We start from the raw sequence: 13,324 nt of genomic DNA on the forward strand, positions 1-13,324 counted from the left end.
CCTGGAACTCCATCGGGGTCTCCCATTTGGGTATAGCAAGTCCAGTAGTTGGGCCATCCTTCACTGCCTTCCCAGGGCATGAGCAGGGAGCCAGATCGGAAGTGGAGCAGCCTGGACTTCAACCAGTGCTCATGTAGATAATGCTGGTCCCATAACTCAGAGTTAAAAAAAAATGAGGGGCGAAAAACACACAATGAGTGGATAGAGACGGAAAGGGGGATGGGGTTTACTGGTGAGGGGCAGTGGGGAGAAAGACTGGGGAACCAGGATTTAGTGGGTACAGGGCGGGGCGCAGGGTAAGGAGAGTTGTATAGATGGACATGCTGATGGCTGCATAATGCTGTGAACCCAGTTCGTGTCACTGGGTTGAAAAACAAGGGCAAACTGTGTCCATGCAGGTACTTCAAAAAATTCACAGGGGCACCAGTGCTGCAGCACAGCACATAAACTGCCACTTGCAAGGTCACCATCCCATATACGAGAAGCTTTGGTTCACTTCCAGTCCAGCTCCCTGCTAATGCCCATGGGAAAGCAGCAGAAGCCGGCCCATGTGCCTGGGCTCCTGCCATCCTGGTGCAAGACCTAGACAAAGTTCTAGGCTCTTGGTTTCAGCCTGTTCCAGCACTGGTCCTCGCAGCCATTTGAGGAATAAACCAATTGATGGAAGATCTGTCTCTCTCTTTCAAATAAATTTATTATTTTATATATATATATATTTTTTTTTTAAATAAATAAAAGGCCGGAAAAGATGGAGGGAACGGGTGGGGTCTGTGTGTGTGTTCAGAAGGAAACTGAGGGGGACTTTTCAGAGATGATGCCCCATCCCCCACCCCAACATCCAAAGGAGACCAAGCAAGTGCAGAGCTGCAGGGAAACCTGATCAAGGCGGAACAAAAGGTAGGGAAAGGGAAAGGATGAGGCTGGGAGCCCTGGGGGACGGGGCAGCGCCATCATGCTGTCCCCCCAACACGCCCCCCCGACACTGGCTAGAGCCCCAGATGAGTTTTCGACTCACCTCTGCTAGCTTCAATGTCACCCACTCCTTGATCTTGGCAGCTTTTTCTTGAACGGTCTTTGCTTCCTCAGCTCTCATTTGCTTCTGCAAGAAAGGGAGGGCTTTGAGTAAATCACGAGTCACCTGCAGAGTGGACAGCTGCAGGGGAGAAGGCCTGAGCAGTGAGAACAAGTGACTGCCAGTGGTGGCCTCATAGAAAAAGTAGTTTAGAAAATGGATCTGTTTTCCCCAGTAGTTGGGGCTGGGTCAGGCTGAAGCCTGGAGCTTCTTCCAGGTCTCCTACATGGGTGTAGGGACCTAAACACTTGAGCCATCTTCCACTGCTTTCCCAGGTGCATTAACAGGAAGCTGGGTCAGAAGCGGAGCAGCTGGGACATACACCGGCACCTATACTGAGTGCTGGCATTACAGGCAGAGGCTTAATCCACTGTGCCACACATGCTGCCTTCTCCACGAACTTGTAACTAATTCTGCTTACTTTACCTGAAAGGCACATTACTTCTGTATTACCTTTACAGGTAAAACATAAAAATAGGATTCACTTCCTGAAGTAGGTCCCTCAACATAGCAAAGAGCAGAGTCGTAAAGGAGAGATCATACCCTAAGATTATCTGCCGGGAGACACCAGGCAAGCCCTCAGGTCACCCCTGAAACAGGCAGTCTATCTCTCCCGTCCAGCACAGGGCCTGGACACAGGCATCCTTCAGTGCCACAGTGAGAACAAGGAGCAACTGCACAAAGTTCAGAAGGGGCAGGGCTTGGTACGCTGCTTAGGAGGCCTGAACCCCACACCACGGTAACTGAGTTCCACGCCAAGTTCCACCTCCTGTCGGCAGCTTCCTGCTTAGGCAGCGGAGATGGCTCAAGTCACTGGGTCCCTGCCACCCATGTGGCAGACCTGGATGGAGTCCCCGCCTCCTAGCTTGGGCCCCCAACATTTGCAGCCATTGGGGGAGTGCACCTGCACAGGGCAGCGGTCTCCATTTCTCTTAAAGAAAAAACATAATCCCTTCGAACATGCTAAAGAACCCTGACAGTCAGATTTTTGTCCTCATACACTCAGCATTCCATCTCTTCTGATCACAATCTACTGATGAAAGCTATAAAGTGATTTTTGTCCTCCCAATTTAAGATGCTTTAGCAGGAGTCATTCTGTCCACCAGTCCTCAGGATGTTGCCACTTCTAATTAGCAGCCCATCAAAACAGACGATCAGATATCTCCAAAATTGAAAGAAAAACTGATCAGATTGCAGAGCCTGATATCTCCCACATGGTACTCCCCAGTGTACGACGGCACGCTGACCAAAGGAGTGCCCAGTCAATGAGTGTGAACTGACATGATGGAGAATATTCACACAGGAATTTGAAACGCATAGCACGGTAGTTAAAGTGCTACCTGAGACGCCACATCCCAGGTCCCAGCGCCTGGGTTCCCAGCTCAGCTTCTAATTCAAGCTTCTGGCTAATGCCTTCCCTGGGGGAGAGCAGGTGATATGACAGACCTGGATGGAGTCCTCAGGCTGGTCCAGCCCCACCTACCGCAGACACCTGGGGGCACTGCACCAACAGGTAGGACATCTGCCTGTGTCTGTCATTTCAATAAAGTAAATGATTACAGGCATGTGACCAGGTCAGTGGTTTCTTTGCTTGTGGCTCTGGAGCCTGGGAAGAGCTAAGTAGGCTCATGATAAGGAGAAGGCACTGAGCCAGGAGGCAGCTGGGGAGAAGGCTGGGCAGAGGTGGACTCCAGAAGTCCTCAGCAGAGCCTAAGTGTTGACTGCCCAGTGGTCTCTTGTGGCCCTCCACATGCTCAGAGAGGAGACCCCAATTTTCAGAAGAGGTGGTAATTTTGATCTCTGCTTTATAGATTCACTGAGACACTTGGTCAACCAGATGACCAAGGCTGGCCATCAGCCCTATGCTGCTCCAGTCATACTGTAGAAAACCTGGTATGCCGCATGTCACCAGGCACAGCGAGGCCAGCCCCAAGCAGGAAAACTCCCACTGCTGAGCACTGACCATGTCACACACTTGGCATGGGTGACTGGAGTGAATGCTGCCAACTCCATGAGGCTGTCAGAACCCATAGTACGAATGCCTAAAATGACCAACAGTGACCTAGCAAATGCACACAGTTGGAGTAGACCCAGCGAGTCTGCAGGCTGACCGGCATGAGTGCCGGTTGCCGGGTGTGCTGGGCTTGTCGCTCCCCAGCCCTTACCTGCGCCTCCAGCTGGGCCTCCAGCCGGCGGATGAGCTCATCCTTGCACTGCAGGACTTGCAGCAACTCCTGGTACTTGCGGGGCAGGCTGCCTGTGGCCTCCAGATTCTTCATATTGGACAGTTTCACCTTTTCCTCCATCACACCCATCTGCAAAGTATCCATGACATCATGAGGGGCTTCCATCACCCCGTGGGGGATGTGGGAGGAGGGCATGGCCAGTCCTAGGAGATGTCTCCTCCTGCCCCAGACTGTGACCCCAAGGCAGAGACCCGACCCAAGGTAATCTTGGCCAATCCACTGAATGGTCATTACTTAATTCATCGTCTGGGCCCTGGGGAAGGGCCAGGCGAGGCTGACAGTCCTTTCCCTTGCGTATGCTGCCAATTCCTTCCCCCGGTTACCTGGGTCTCCGCGTTTTCTGCTCTCTGTTCTGCATCCAGCAGCCTCTGCTCCAACTCCTGCATCTGCTCAGACAGGGAGGAGGGGGTTTGTACTTGCCATGCTCCTCGTGCAGACACAGCATCAAGTGCATGGAGGTGCAGATGACACACACAGGCCAGCCTCCCGACCATGACACACACCCCTTTGGCTCCCTGACGCTGAACCTGGAGTGGGGGGAGTGGGGGTAGCAAGAGGACCCATGGTGGTCGCCAGCGCTGCTGGCTCCTCTGGCCTCCTGTAGGATACCAGGATAGGCCACCTCCTGAGGACTCCAGTCCAAATTCTGCCTTCAGTCTCCTGTCCCCAGGGCTTCAATCAAGTCCTGGTTGTTCTGCTTCTGATCCAGCTTGCTACTAATACACCTGGGAAAGCAGCAAAGAGTGGCCCAAGTGTTTGGCCTCTCGTCACCCATGTGACAGACCAGGATGGAGTTCTCAGCTCCTGCCTTTGGCCTGGCCCAGTCCTGGCTGATGCAACCATTTGGGGAGTGAACCGGCACACGAAGGATCTCTTCCTATCTTTCCCTCTCTGTCCTCTCTGCCTGTTAAACAAATAATACATCTTTAAAAACAAAACAAAACAAAAAGTTCTTCCCCACCCAAAATATTTCACAGACTAGGACAAATGACTCCTCATTCACTCTGAGTGGCCTTGGTGGGGATCACTTTAAAGAGGCTCAAGGCCTTTCAAAAAAAATGCCACCTTGCAGCGAGGAGGGCTGTGGCCTCCAGGCCTAAGGAGCTCGGCAGTTTGGGGTTCTCACAGCCAGCAGCCCACGCGGAGACAGCCATGTCCTCACCCAGGGATCAGGACTCAGTTGCAGCTTCCAGGGCTGCTCAGGAGCCCGCAGGCCATGCAGCGTCTTCTGGAAGCTTCAAGAGCTCAGGGTTGCACATCGGCTCCCATCCTCCTGCCGCCTGAGCTCCACTCAGGATGCTTACACTACAGAATGGTACACAGAGGCCTGCACAGGTGGTACAGCCAACTCTCACGGCAAGCCCACATACCTCGGCTTGATGGGAGCCCCTGCTTCCTCCCTCAGCCTTGTCCCAAGCATGCCCTGTGCATCTATCAAGGTACTTTAAAAACTTTATGGATAGTGAAACCAAAAAATGAAAGTCTACTTTTGTGTCAAACATTTTTTTAAAAAAAGATTGATTTTTCTTGCAAGTCAGAGTTATAGAAAGATGGAAACAGAGAGCTTCCATTTGCTGGTTCACTTTCCAAATGCTCCCAATGGCTACAGCTTGGGCAGGTCCTAAGCTGGGAGCCAGGAACTTCTCCTGGGTCACTTCTGTGGGTGCAGGGTCCCAAAGACTTGAGCCATCTTCCACTGCTTTCCCAGGTCATAAGCAGGGAGTTGGATTGGAAGCATAACACCCGAGACTTGAACTGGTGCCCATGTGGGATGCTGACGCTGTAGGCAGAGGATTAACCTAAGATACCACTGCACCCGGCCCTCATGTAAAACAATTCTGAAATTCAAGCGCAAGAAGGAGTGATGCTTAGTCTGGCAATTAAGCCCCTGGTTACAACGTCCACCTCCCCTACTGGAGAATCTGAGCTCAAGTCCTGCTCCACTCCAGATTCCAGCTCCCTGCTGATGGGCAGGCACCCTGGAAGACGTTAGGGCCCCGCCATCCAGAATGAACTTACAGGTCCTGGCTTCTACTCAGCCTAGTCCTTTGGCGGCAATCTGTCTCTTTCTTGAATAAATAATAAAATTAAAGTGCACTGACATGGAGTCCAAATTTTGCAACAAAATAAACATCTTCTAATTCATGTTTATTTTTAAAGATTTATTTTTATTGGAAAGTCAGATTTACGGAGAGGAGGAGAGAGTGTCCTTTGGTTCACTCCCCAGGTGGCCACAATGGTCAGAGCTGAGCCGATCTGAAGCCAGGAGCCCAGAGCTTCTTCGGGGTCTCCCACATGGATGCAGGGTCCCAAGGCTTTGGACTGTTCTCAACTTCTTTCCCAGGCCATAAGCAGGGAGGTGGAAGGGAAGTGGAACAGCTGGGTTAAGAACCGGTACCCATATGGAATCCTGCCAGTTGCAAGGCAAGGACTTTGGCCACTAGGCTACTGCCCTGGGCCCAAATTCATGTTTTCATAAAACTTTGAACTCCCCCCAGTACCAGATGTACAGTACTCCAGCCTAGTCCTGGGCTCAGCTGGACAGGCCCTGGATCCTGCGTGATCACAACCCTCAAATGTGGTCTTTTCTCCAGACTCTCCACTTTCTCCCCTGCCCACCCTCTCCCATCCCGAGGCCTTGGTGTGCTCACTTGGTAAAGCTCCCCCCTTCTTTTTTTTCTGGTCTAGCACCTTCTCAGCTGAAATCCTCTCTCCTGGATTAAAGGGTAGGATGAAAGAAGCCCTCTGGCTTCTGTGCGTCAGGTTTGACAGCCTCTTCCCATATCTCTCTCTGCCTTGCTGGGAAGGGGGAAGCCACAGCAGCTTTCCACTCATGTGCCTCCTTAAGGGACTGCTGAAGTGTGTTTCTCTGCAGATCCTAAGGAATCGTCAAGATTCAAAATCCCTGGGACAAAACACCCCTGACATTCTCAACTGCCAGGAAGGCCTGTGGCCACCTGCATGCCCTCCCCTCGCCTCTCCTTCCTCCACTGGGCTTAACAAGTAAGACGCCTCTTCCCCGTGTCAGCTCAGAGGGTACACGGGATCCTCAAAGCCAGATAGATTTTCTCAAATCAAACAATCCTTGGGTCTGTCCTAGAGGAGTTCCTTGACCTTCACACAGTTGCTAGGCAGTAACAGGGCAGATAACAGCATGCTGCAAAACCATCTTTTGCTAGAAGGGGTTGCTGCTCCATGCAAAGAGAATGCAGCTTGGTGGCTGCAGGGGTGGCAGGGTGTAGGCTGGGGGTGTTGGTTGATGAGAAAGGAATTGAAAAGCCCTGTGGAAAATGGCCCAAGGGGCAGGTGGTTACCCTAGCGGTTATGACACTGCTCCCCATCAGAGAGCCAGCGTGTGACTCCTGCCTCAGGCTCCTGGCTCCAGCTTTCTGCTAACACCGGCCCTGGTGCTGGCTCAAGGACTTGGGCTCCAGCCACCCATTGGAAACTGCATTCCCCAGCTTGCAGCTTTGGCTCTGGCCCAGTCCTGGCCATTGCGGGCATCGAGAGAATGAACCAGCAGATGCGAGCTCAACAAAGAACTATCCAGACCATGGGGAAACGAAACAAAAAAAATAACAAAACAAACAAGTAGAGTCAGGAAAATTAGTACAGACCAGAGAAACCTAGGGAGATAAGGCAAACAGATGGCATAGGTGTGACACCAGGCTCAGCAAAAGGTACCAGGAAGAAAACACGCAATGAAAAAGTGACTTTGTTCAAGTGAAAATTTTTAAAATCTCTGCACAGTTTTCTCATGATATGTATTTGGCATGAATTTTCTGAAGATCCTCACACACATGATTTCAAAATGATATTTATTTGAAACGCAGAGTGACAGGGCAGAGGAGTCAGTAAATGAAGGATGTTCCATCACTGTGGAAGATCTCCATCCCACGTGGAAGTTTGCAGTTCCTGTTGCAGCATTTCCGCTTCCAGTCCAGATCCCTGCTAATGCACTTGGGAAAAACGGGTAATGGCTCAAGACTTTGGGTGTCAGCTACCCACATAGGAGACCTCGCCAGGGGCCTGGGCTCCTGGCTTCTGTCTGACCCACCCCTGGTTGTTGTAGCTGTTTGGGGAGCACAGCAGCAGATGGAGCATTTTTCTCTATCCCTAATCCACACTCCACCTGCAATGTCACTCTGTCTTTCAAATAAACAAATAAGCCTTTAAAAAGAAAAGAGAGCGTCCAGCTAAGCTTCTGTCCATAGCACTGGCATCCTGTATGGATGCCACTTCTGATCCAGCCTCCTGCCTATGGCCTAGGAAAGTAGTGGAGGATGGCTCAAATGCTTGGGCCTCTCACCCACATAGGAGACCCAGAAGCAGCTCCTGACTCCTAGCTTAAGTTCTGGCCCAATACCAGCTGTTGTGACCTTCTGGGAGTGAACAAAAGGATGGAAGATCTCTCTCTCCTTCTCTCTAACTTTGCCTTTCTCATAATTTTTTTTTAAAGAGAAATCTTTCAGAAAAGAAACAAAGAGACAGAACCAGGAACTCCTCCTGGGTCTCCCAGGTGGGTAAGCCATCACCTGCAGCTGCTTCCCAGGGTCTGCAGGACCAGGAAGCTGGAGCTGGGAGAGGAGCCAGGACTCCAACCCAAGCACTCAATACAAGATTCAGATGTACTAAACCTCTTAACTCTGTCTTAACTCCCACATCACAGGCCTACCTCTTGTCTGTGATTTCAAACTGTTTTTTTTGGTCTAAAACTAGGATCTGAATGCATTTGAACATCTTACACCTTTTCTTAAAAAATTGAAAAGGTGGGTGGAGTGATTCCCAGTTCCAACGAAACTGTATCACATAATACAATGTAATCAATGAATAAAAAAAAATTAAAAAGGTATAATGAGCATTTATGCACCTGTGACTTTGCTGCAACCATCATGAACACTCTGCTGTCCTTGTTTGAAGACTATTTCAATATCCTGCTTCCCTGTTTTATGCAAATATATTTTCTCTCTTGCTGCTGGAGTATTTCCAGGTGAATCCCAGGCTAACTCGTTCAAAGTTTTCAAAGTTTGCCTTTTTTTAAAAAAAAAGATTTATTTATTTATTTTTATTGGAAAAGCAGGTTTCCAGAAAGAAGAAGAGACACAGAGAAAGATATTCTGCCCATTGGTTCACTCCTCAAGTGGATACAATGGCTGGGGACAGGCTGTTTCGGAACCTGGAGTTTCTTTCAGGTCTCCCACACGGCTGCAGGTTCTCAAGGCTTTGGGCCGTTCTCAACTGCTTTCCCAGGCCACAAGTAGGGAGCTGGATGGAAGTGGAGCAGCTGGGACACAAACCAGTGCCCATATGGGATCCTGGAGCTTGCAAGGCAAGGACTTTAGCCACTAGGCTACTGCACTCATTGAGAGGGCATACCTTTATTCTGCAACCTCATTTGAAGAGTCACACCTGGCTGGTGTTATGGCACTGAACTGGGCTACCTCCAGCTCCCTGCTAATGTTCCTGGGAAAACAGCTGCAGATGGCTCCAGCACCTGGATCTCTCTCACCACACCACAGGCTCCTGATTTCAGCCTGGACCAACTTTGTGTGTGTGTTGCTCCCCTCCTCAAATAAATAAATAAATCTTTAAAAGTAAATACATGGATAAATAAATAACCATGCCTACATTCTAGCAACATTGGTGCTCTAGGCGGCCACCCTTTGTTTGAGTTCTGTCCCTGCTTCCAGAGGCTCCCTCGGACTGCGTCCTCAGCTGTCCTCCAGCGTGTGGGCCTGGGGCAGCCTGCCAGCCAGGGGAGTGTCAGGTGGCAACGGCTGACCAGATTCGCTTTCGCCAGCTGCATGTCAGATTCCCAAGTGTCCTGGAACTGGCTGTAGCAACCTGATGACAGACCCTTGGCACCCATCTGGCAGTCAACCCCCGTGTCCACTTGCTCCATGCAGGCTGGCTGTGAAATATCAGCCCCATGGGGATGAAGTACTCTCCATCTCCGTGAGAGGCCCGGCAGGCGGAGCCACGGCAGAGCTGAGAGCCACGGCAGAGCTGAGAGCCACGCCATCCCAGATCTCAACACCCACTCATGACTACTGCCTCACATCCGCAGTAGTAGGATGGTACAGGGGACAGCACAGGCTTGGACTCTCCCGTGCTGTGACTTTAATCTTCAACTCTGTGGGACTTAGCTGCCTCACTGGTAAAAAGAACATGGCAGCGTCCCTGCTCCTAGAGTCGCTGTGAAGGTTTTATGTGATGCCTCAGGCCCGGCCCTTCAAGTTCACACAGATAAGCTGCCTGCTGCCTTTGTCCTACACAAAGATGGCACCTAGGACCGGGAAGACCGGTTGGTTGGCAGGTTGGCCGGGAATGACTGGAGGTGCACCTGCTGTGTTTGCATTGTGAGTCACAGAGCCACCGTGTCCTGCTTTAGAGGACAGATTGCGTGATCATCCCACGGAGGCTTCCCCTCCAGAGGGTGCTAGCTAAATGAGCCTGCAGTCAGCATGCATTAACCCATTTGAATTTTCCAACGCTCTCAGAAGGCAGGTGCCTTGCGTGTCTCTATTGTATAGATTGGGGAAACTAGAACAGAGAGGTAAGGTCACCTACCCAAGGTCATATCTGCCCAAGGTCACAAAGTTCATAACATTCAAATCCGAGATACAAACTCAGATGCTGTGAGCCACTATATTACCCTGCCTCTCCTAACCAGTGAAAATCTAGATCCTACGTATCATTCTTCATTTCTGTGATCTCTCTCAAAAACTCACTGTGGCCACATGAGGACTCTATTTTCTGGTGGCAGTAACTGGCTCCTGCAAAAGTCTTGCTGCTGAGGTGTGTTTCAGACCCCTGGCTAAGAGGATCCCTTCTCAGCTCAGCCTTGCTCTCCCACTCCCGCAGGACCATGGCAAGGCAGGTCCTCAAATTCCAGAAGGTACCAAGCTATTTTCCTGGAGCTTATGAAATAGGAAGATGTCACACTGCCTGTGAGGCATGAATGGAAAGGACCGGAGTGGGACCCAGGACCACAGGAGCTTCGGCAAGCTCTGCAGGTTGGTCTGGACACACTTGTAGAACTGCTGTCAAAGGCCAGGGGTCTGATGTCCTTGACCCCAGGGACCTGGATTCTTCCTTCTCCATGGTTAGGCCCTGGCAGGACCCGGATTTTTCCTTTTCCCTGGTCAGTCCCCTGCAGGTGTCTGGCAGAGTCCGCACCAGGACTCGGCACTGCCCAGACGCTGGGTTCGATGGTTCTAGTCTGTGCTAGTTCACGACCACACCCATAGCTATCGAAAAATCCAGAGGTGACACCCTGATTGTGCCATCCCGGCCCCCAGAGAGCAAAAAAAAAGGCTTATCAATGGGACTCTGATACCGCCTGGAGAGAGAGGTGAGCTCATCTCTGCTGCTGGACCGTGAAAGGTGTGTGAGGAGACAGCCTAGCAGAATGGATGACTCACCCAGGATGTATTTGTGGGACTACTTCAAAAGGCTCAGGGAAAGAATGAAAAGATAAGTTTGTTTTGATGCCAAAAACGTTGGAAATCCATGCATAGTTTTCTCATCACACCCGTTTTCTCTGAACTTTCTGGAGACTGCTTGTGGATATCAAGAGACAAGGGCAGGCCTCCACTCTCTAGAGACACAATGCTTGAAAATCCTCTGCTGGAACCTAGCTTCCCAGAGAAACACACCAAAGCGGGTCTGTGGCCTGGAACCGCCCACCCAGGCCAGCCAAGGCAGTAACTGCTCCCTGCTAAGACCCAGCCCACAGCAGGACCTGCACACAGGAGATCGGGTCTCATTCTCACCTGTTCTCTGACAGGCAGACCCCCGTGTCCCTGCCTCAGTGGTGAAGATACAGGCCAGGGCTCAGGCACACAGCACACACAGCAGGGCCTCCCAGGTCTGGCTCCCAAGCCTGTGGCCTTGCTTCCAGGGAGCCGGGCTGCCTTCTGTGTACAGTTCTTATGCTGGCTCACAGGCAAGCAGCAGTGTCAAGATTTCCCTTCTGGACCACATGGAGGAAGAAATGTTAAAGGGAATCACAGGCCTTCTGCTGCAGCCACAGCTACTCAGCAGGTGACAGAGGACCAAGACCATATATATATATATATATATTTTTTTTTTTTTTAACAATTATTGTTATCTTTTTAAATCTGAGCGGCAGAAATAGAGTGAACATCTATCTACTGGATCCCATTCCAAATGCCTACAATGGCTCAGACAAGGCCGAGGCCAAAACCAGGAGCTGGGAACTTAATCCAGGTCTCCCACACAAGTGACAGGGTCATGATCTGCTGCCTCCCAGGGTCTGCGTTAGCAGGAAGCTAAAGTCAGAATCCCGTGCTGGAAACCTGGATGCGGAAGTGGGCATCTTAACTGCTGCTGTTAAGCACAGCACAGGCATCTGCCCCAGAGCTCCAGAAGGTCTTGGGTGTGCCCTTGCAGGGAAGAATGCAAGATGACAACTTGGTAAATCGTTCACAGTTTGTTCTTCAAAACAAAAGCCCACCCTGGATTTCAAATGCAGGTGAGCAAAAGCATCTTACTGAAAGCCGACTTTCCGGGCCAGCACTGTGGCACAGCGAGTAGAGCCTGAGCCTACGGTGTAGGTGTCCCAAATGTATGCTTCTTAAAGTCCTGGCTGCTTCACTTCCAACCAGGCCCCTCTTTTGTGTGTCTGAACCCATGTGAGAGACCCAGAAGCAGCTGTGGGCTCCTGGGTTTAGAGCGGCCCAGCTCTAGCCATTGCAGCCATTTGGGAAGTGAACCAGAGGATAGAAGGGTCTATGTTTCTCCCACTTTGTAACTCTCATTTTGCAATATATACAATAAATCTTTTTTTTTTAATGGACTTTCCCCACCCCCTCTCTCTCCAGTTCTGATCCTCTCTGTCAATGACCTCTATAGGATGAGGCAGCTCCATGATCCCCAGAACTCACCTTGTCAGCCAGCAGTTCCCTTATCTTGCTGGCTTGTAGGCGGAACCGGAACAGCTGGGTTTCCAGGGCCAGGCAGCGCTTCTGCCAGTCCACGCTAGCCCGTGTCTCCACCTTGAGTTCTGCCATGATGGAAACAACTTCCAGATGTTCCGTGGAGGCCTGGGGACCAGGACACGGAGAGGACACAAGATCAATCAGTGCACAAAGAGGAGCTAAGAGGGGACAGGAACATGGGGCTGGGGAGGCTCTCCCTCACCCCACCATCGCCTCTCCCAGGCCCAGCAGAAGGCAGCCTAGAGGCCTCAGGGCATCACAACATCCGAGGAATCTCTGGAGAAGTTGGTCCCTTTTAGCAACCAGGACAAGAAAAGCTCATGGATTTTTCCATTATCCACCTATCAAGTATTTTTATTCATTCCACATCCATTTCAGTGCCATACAGTTGCACTAGTGCCCTGTCTTGGAGTTTTTTTCAAGGAAATCAGGAAAGCTCTCATAACCACATCATGATGTGGTTGCCACTGCTGCTCACTCTACAGACGAATGCAAGCAGGGAGAGGGGACTGAAGTGCTCTGGGGTGGTGGTCCCTGGGCAGGGTGGCGGGAAGGAAGCTTCAGGGGGTAACACGAGTTCCCAAGGTCATATAGTTCACTGGAGGGCACAACGCTGGCTTCCTGTTTCCTGTGACCCTTCTACTGTGACAAACATGCTCAATGGGAGGAGGAAGGCAACGAAAGCCCCAAAGCTCTGAATTTCCTGAGGGAGACTTCACCAGATGCCTTCTGGATATAGGGAAGACCTGAGCGGGAGATGCGCCAGGGAAGGACGTGCACGGGTGACAGAGGACACACCAGGGAACATACGTCCATATGTACTCAGGAGAGAACGAGCTCTCACTTGCTGTGTTTCCCCAATGGCTGCCTCTTGGGGTGCACAGGAGTAGGAAGCTAGGAGCTGGGACTTCCAATCCAGACCTTCTGCTGCGGGACAGGGGCAAAGGTCTGCGCATCACCAGGATTTTTACATCCTCCTTCCAGACCATTTTCAGTGAAGAGCATCTGGTAAAGTCTGTCCAAAACCATGACGTACAATGAAC

General features: G+C 51.1%; 1 protein-coding gene across 1 annotated transcript in view; it reads right to left on the minus strand.

The window, feature by feature from the left end:
• Positions 1–12,386, minus strand: part of PLEKHH1 (pleckstrin homology, MyTH4 and FERM domain containing H1) — a 40,705-nt gene extending 28,319 nt beyond the window's left edge. Inside the window, exons 1-4 of the mRNA XM_004584460.3 lie at positions 12,228–12,386; positions 3,642–3,704; positions 3,238–3,387; positions 1,016–1,099 (exon numbers count right to left, since the gene is read on the minus strand). Coding sequence (XP_004584517.2) covers positions 1,016–1,099; positions 3,238–3,387; positions 3,642–3,704; positions 12,228–12,353 — 423 coding nt within the window. The 5' untranslated portion in view covers positions 12,354–12,386. The remainder of the gene's footprint in view (positions 1–1,015; positions 1,100–3,237; positions 3,388–3,641; positions 3,705–12,227) is intronic.
• Positions 12,387–13,324: the final 938 nt, after the last annotated feature.

Source organism: Ochotona princeps, chromosome 26 (assembly GCF_030435755.1).
Source record: "Ochotona princeps isolate mOchPri1 chromosome 26, mOchPri1.hap1, whole genome shotgun sequence".
NCBI classification, from domain to species: Eukaryota; Metazoa; Chordata; class Mammalia; order Lagomorpha; family Ochotonidae; genus Ochotona; species Ochotona princeps.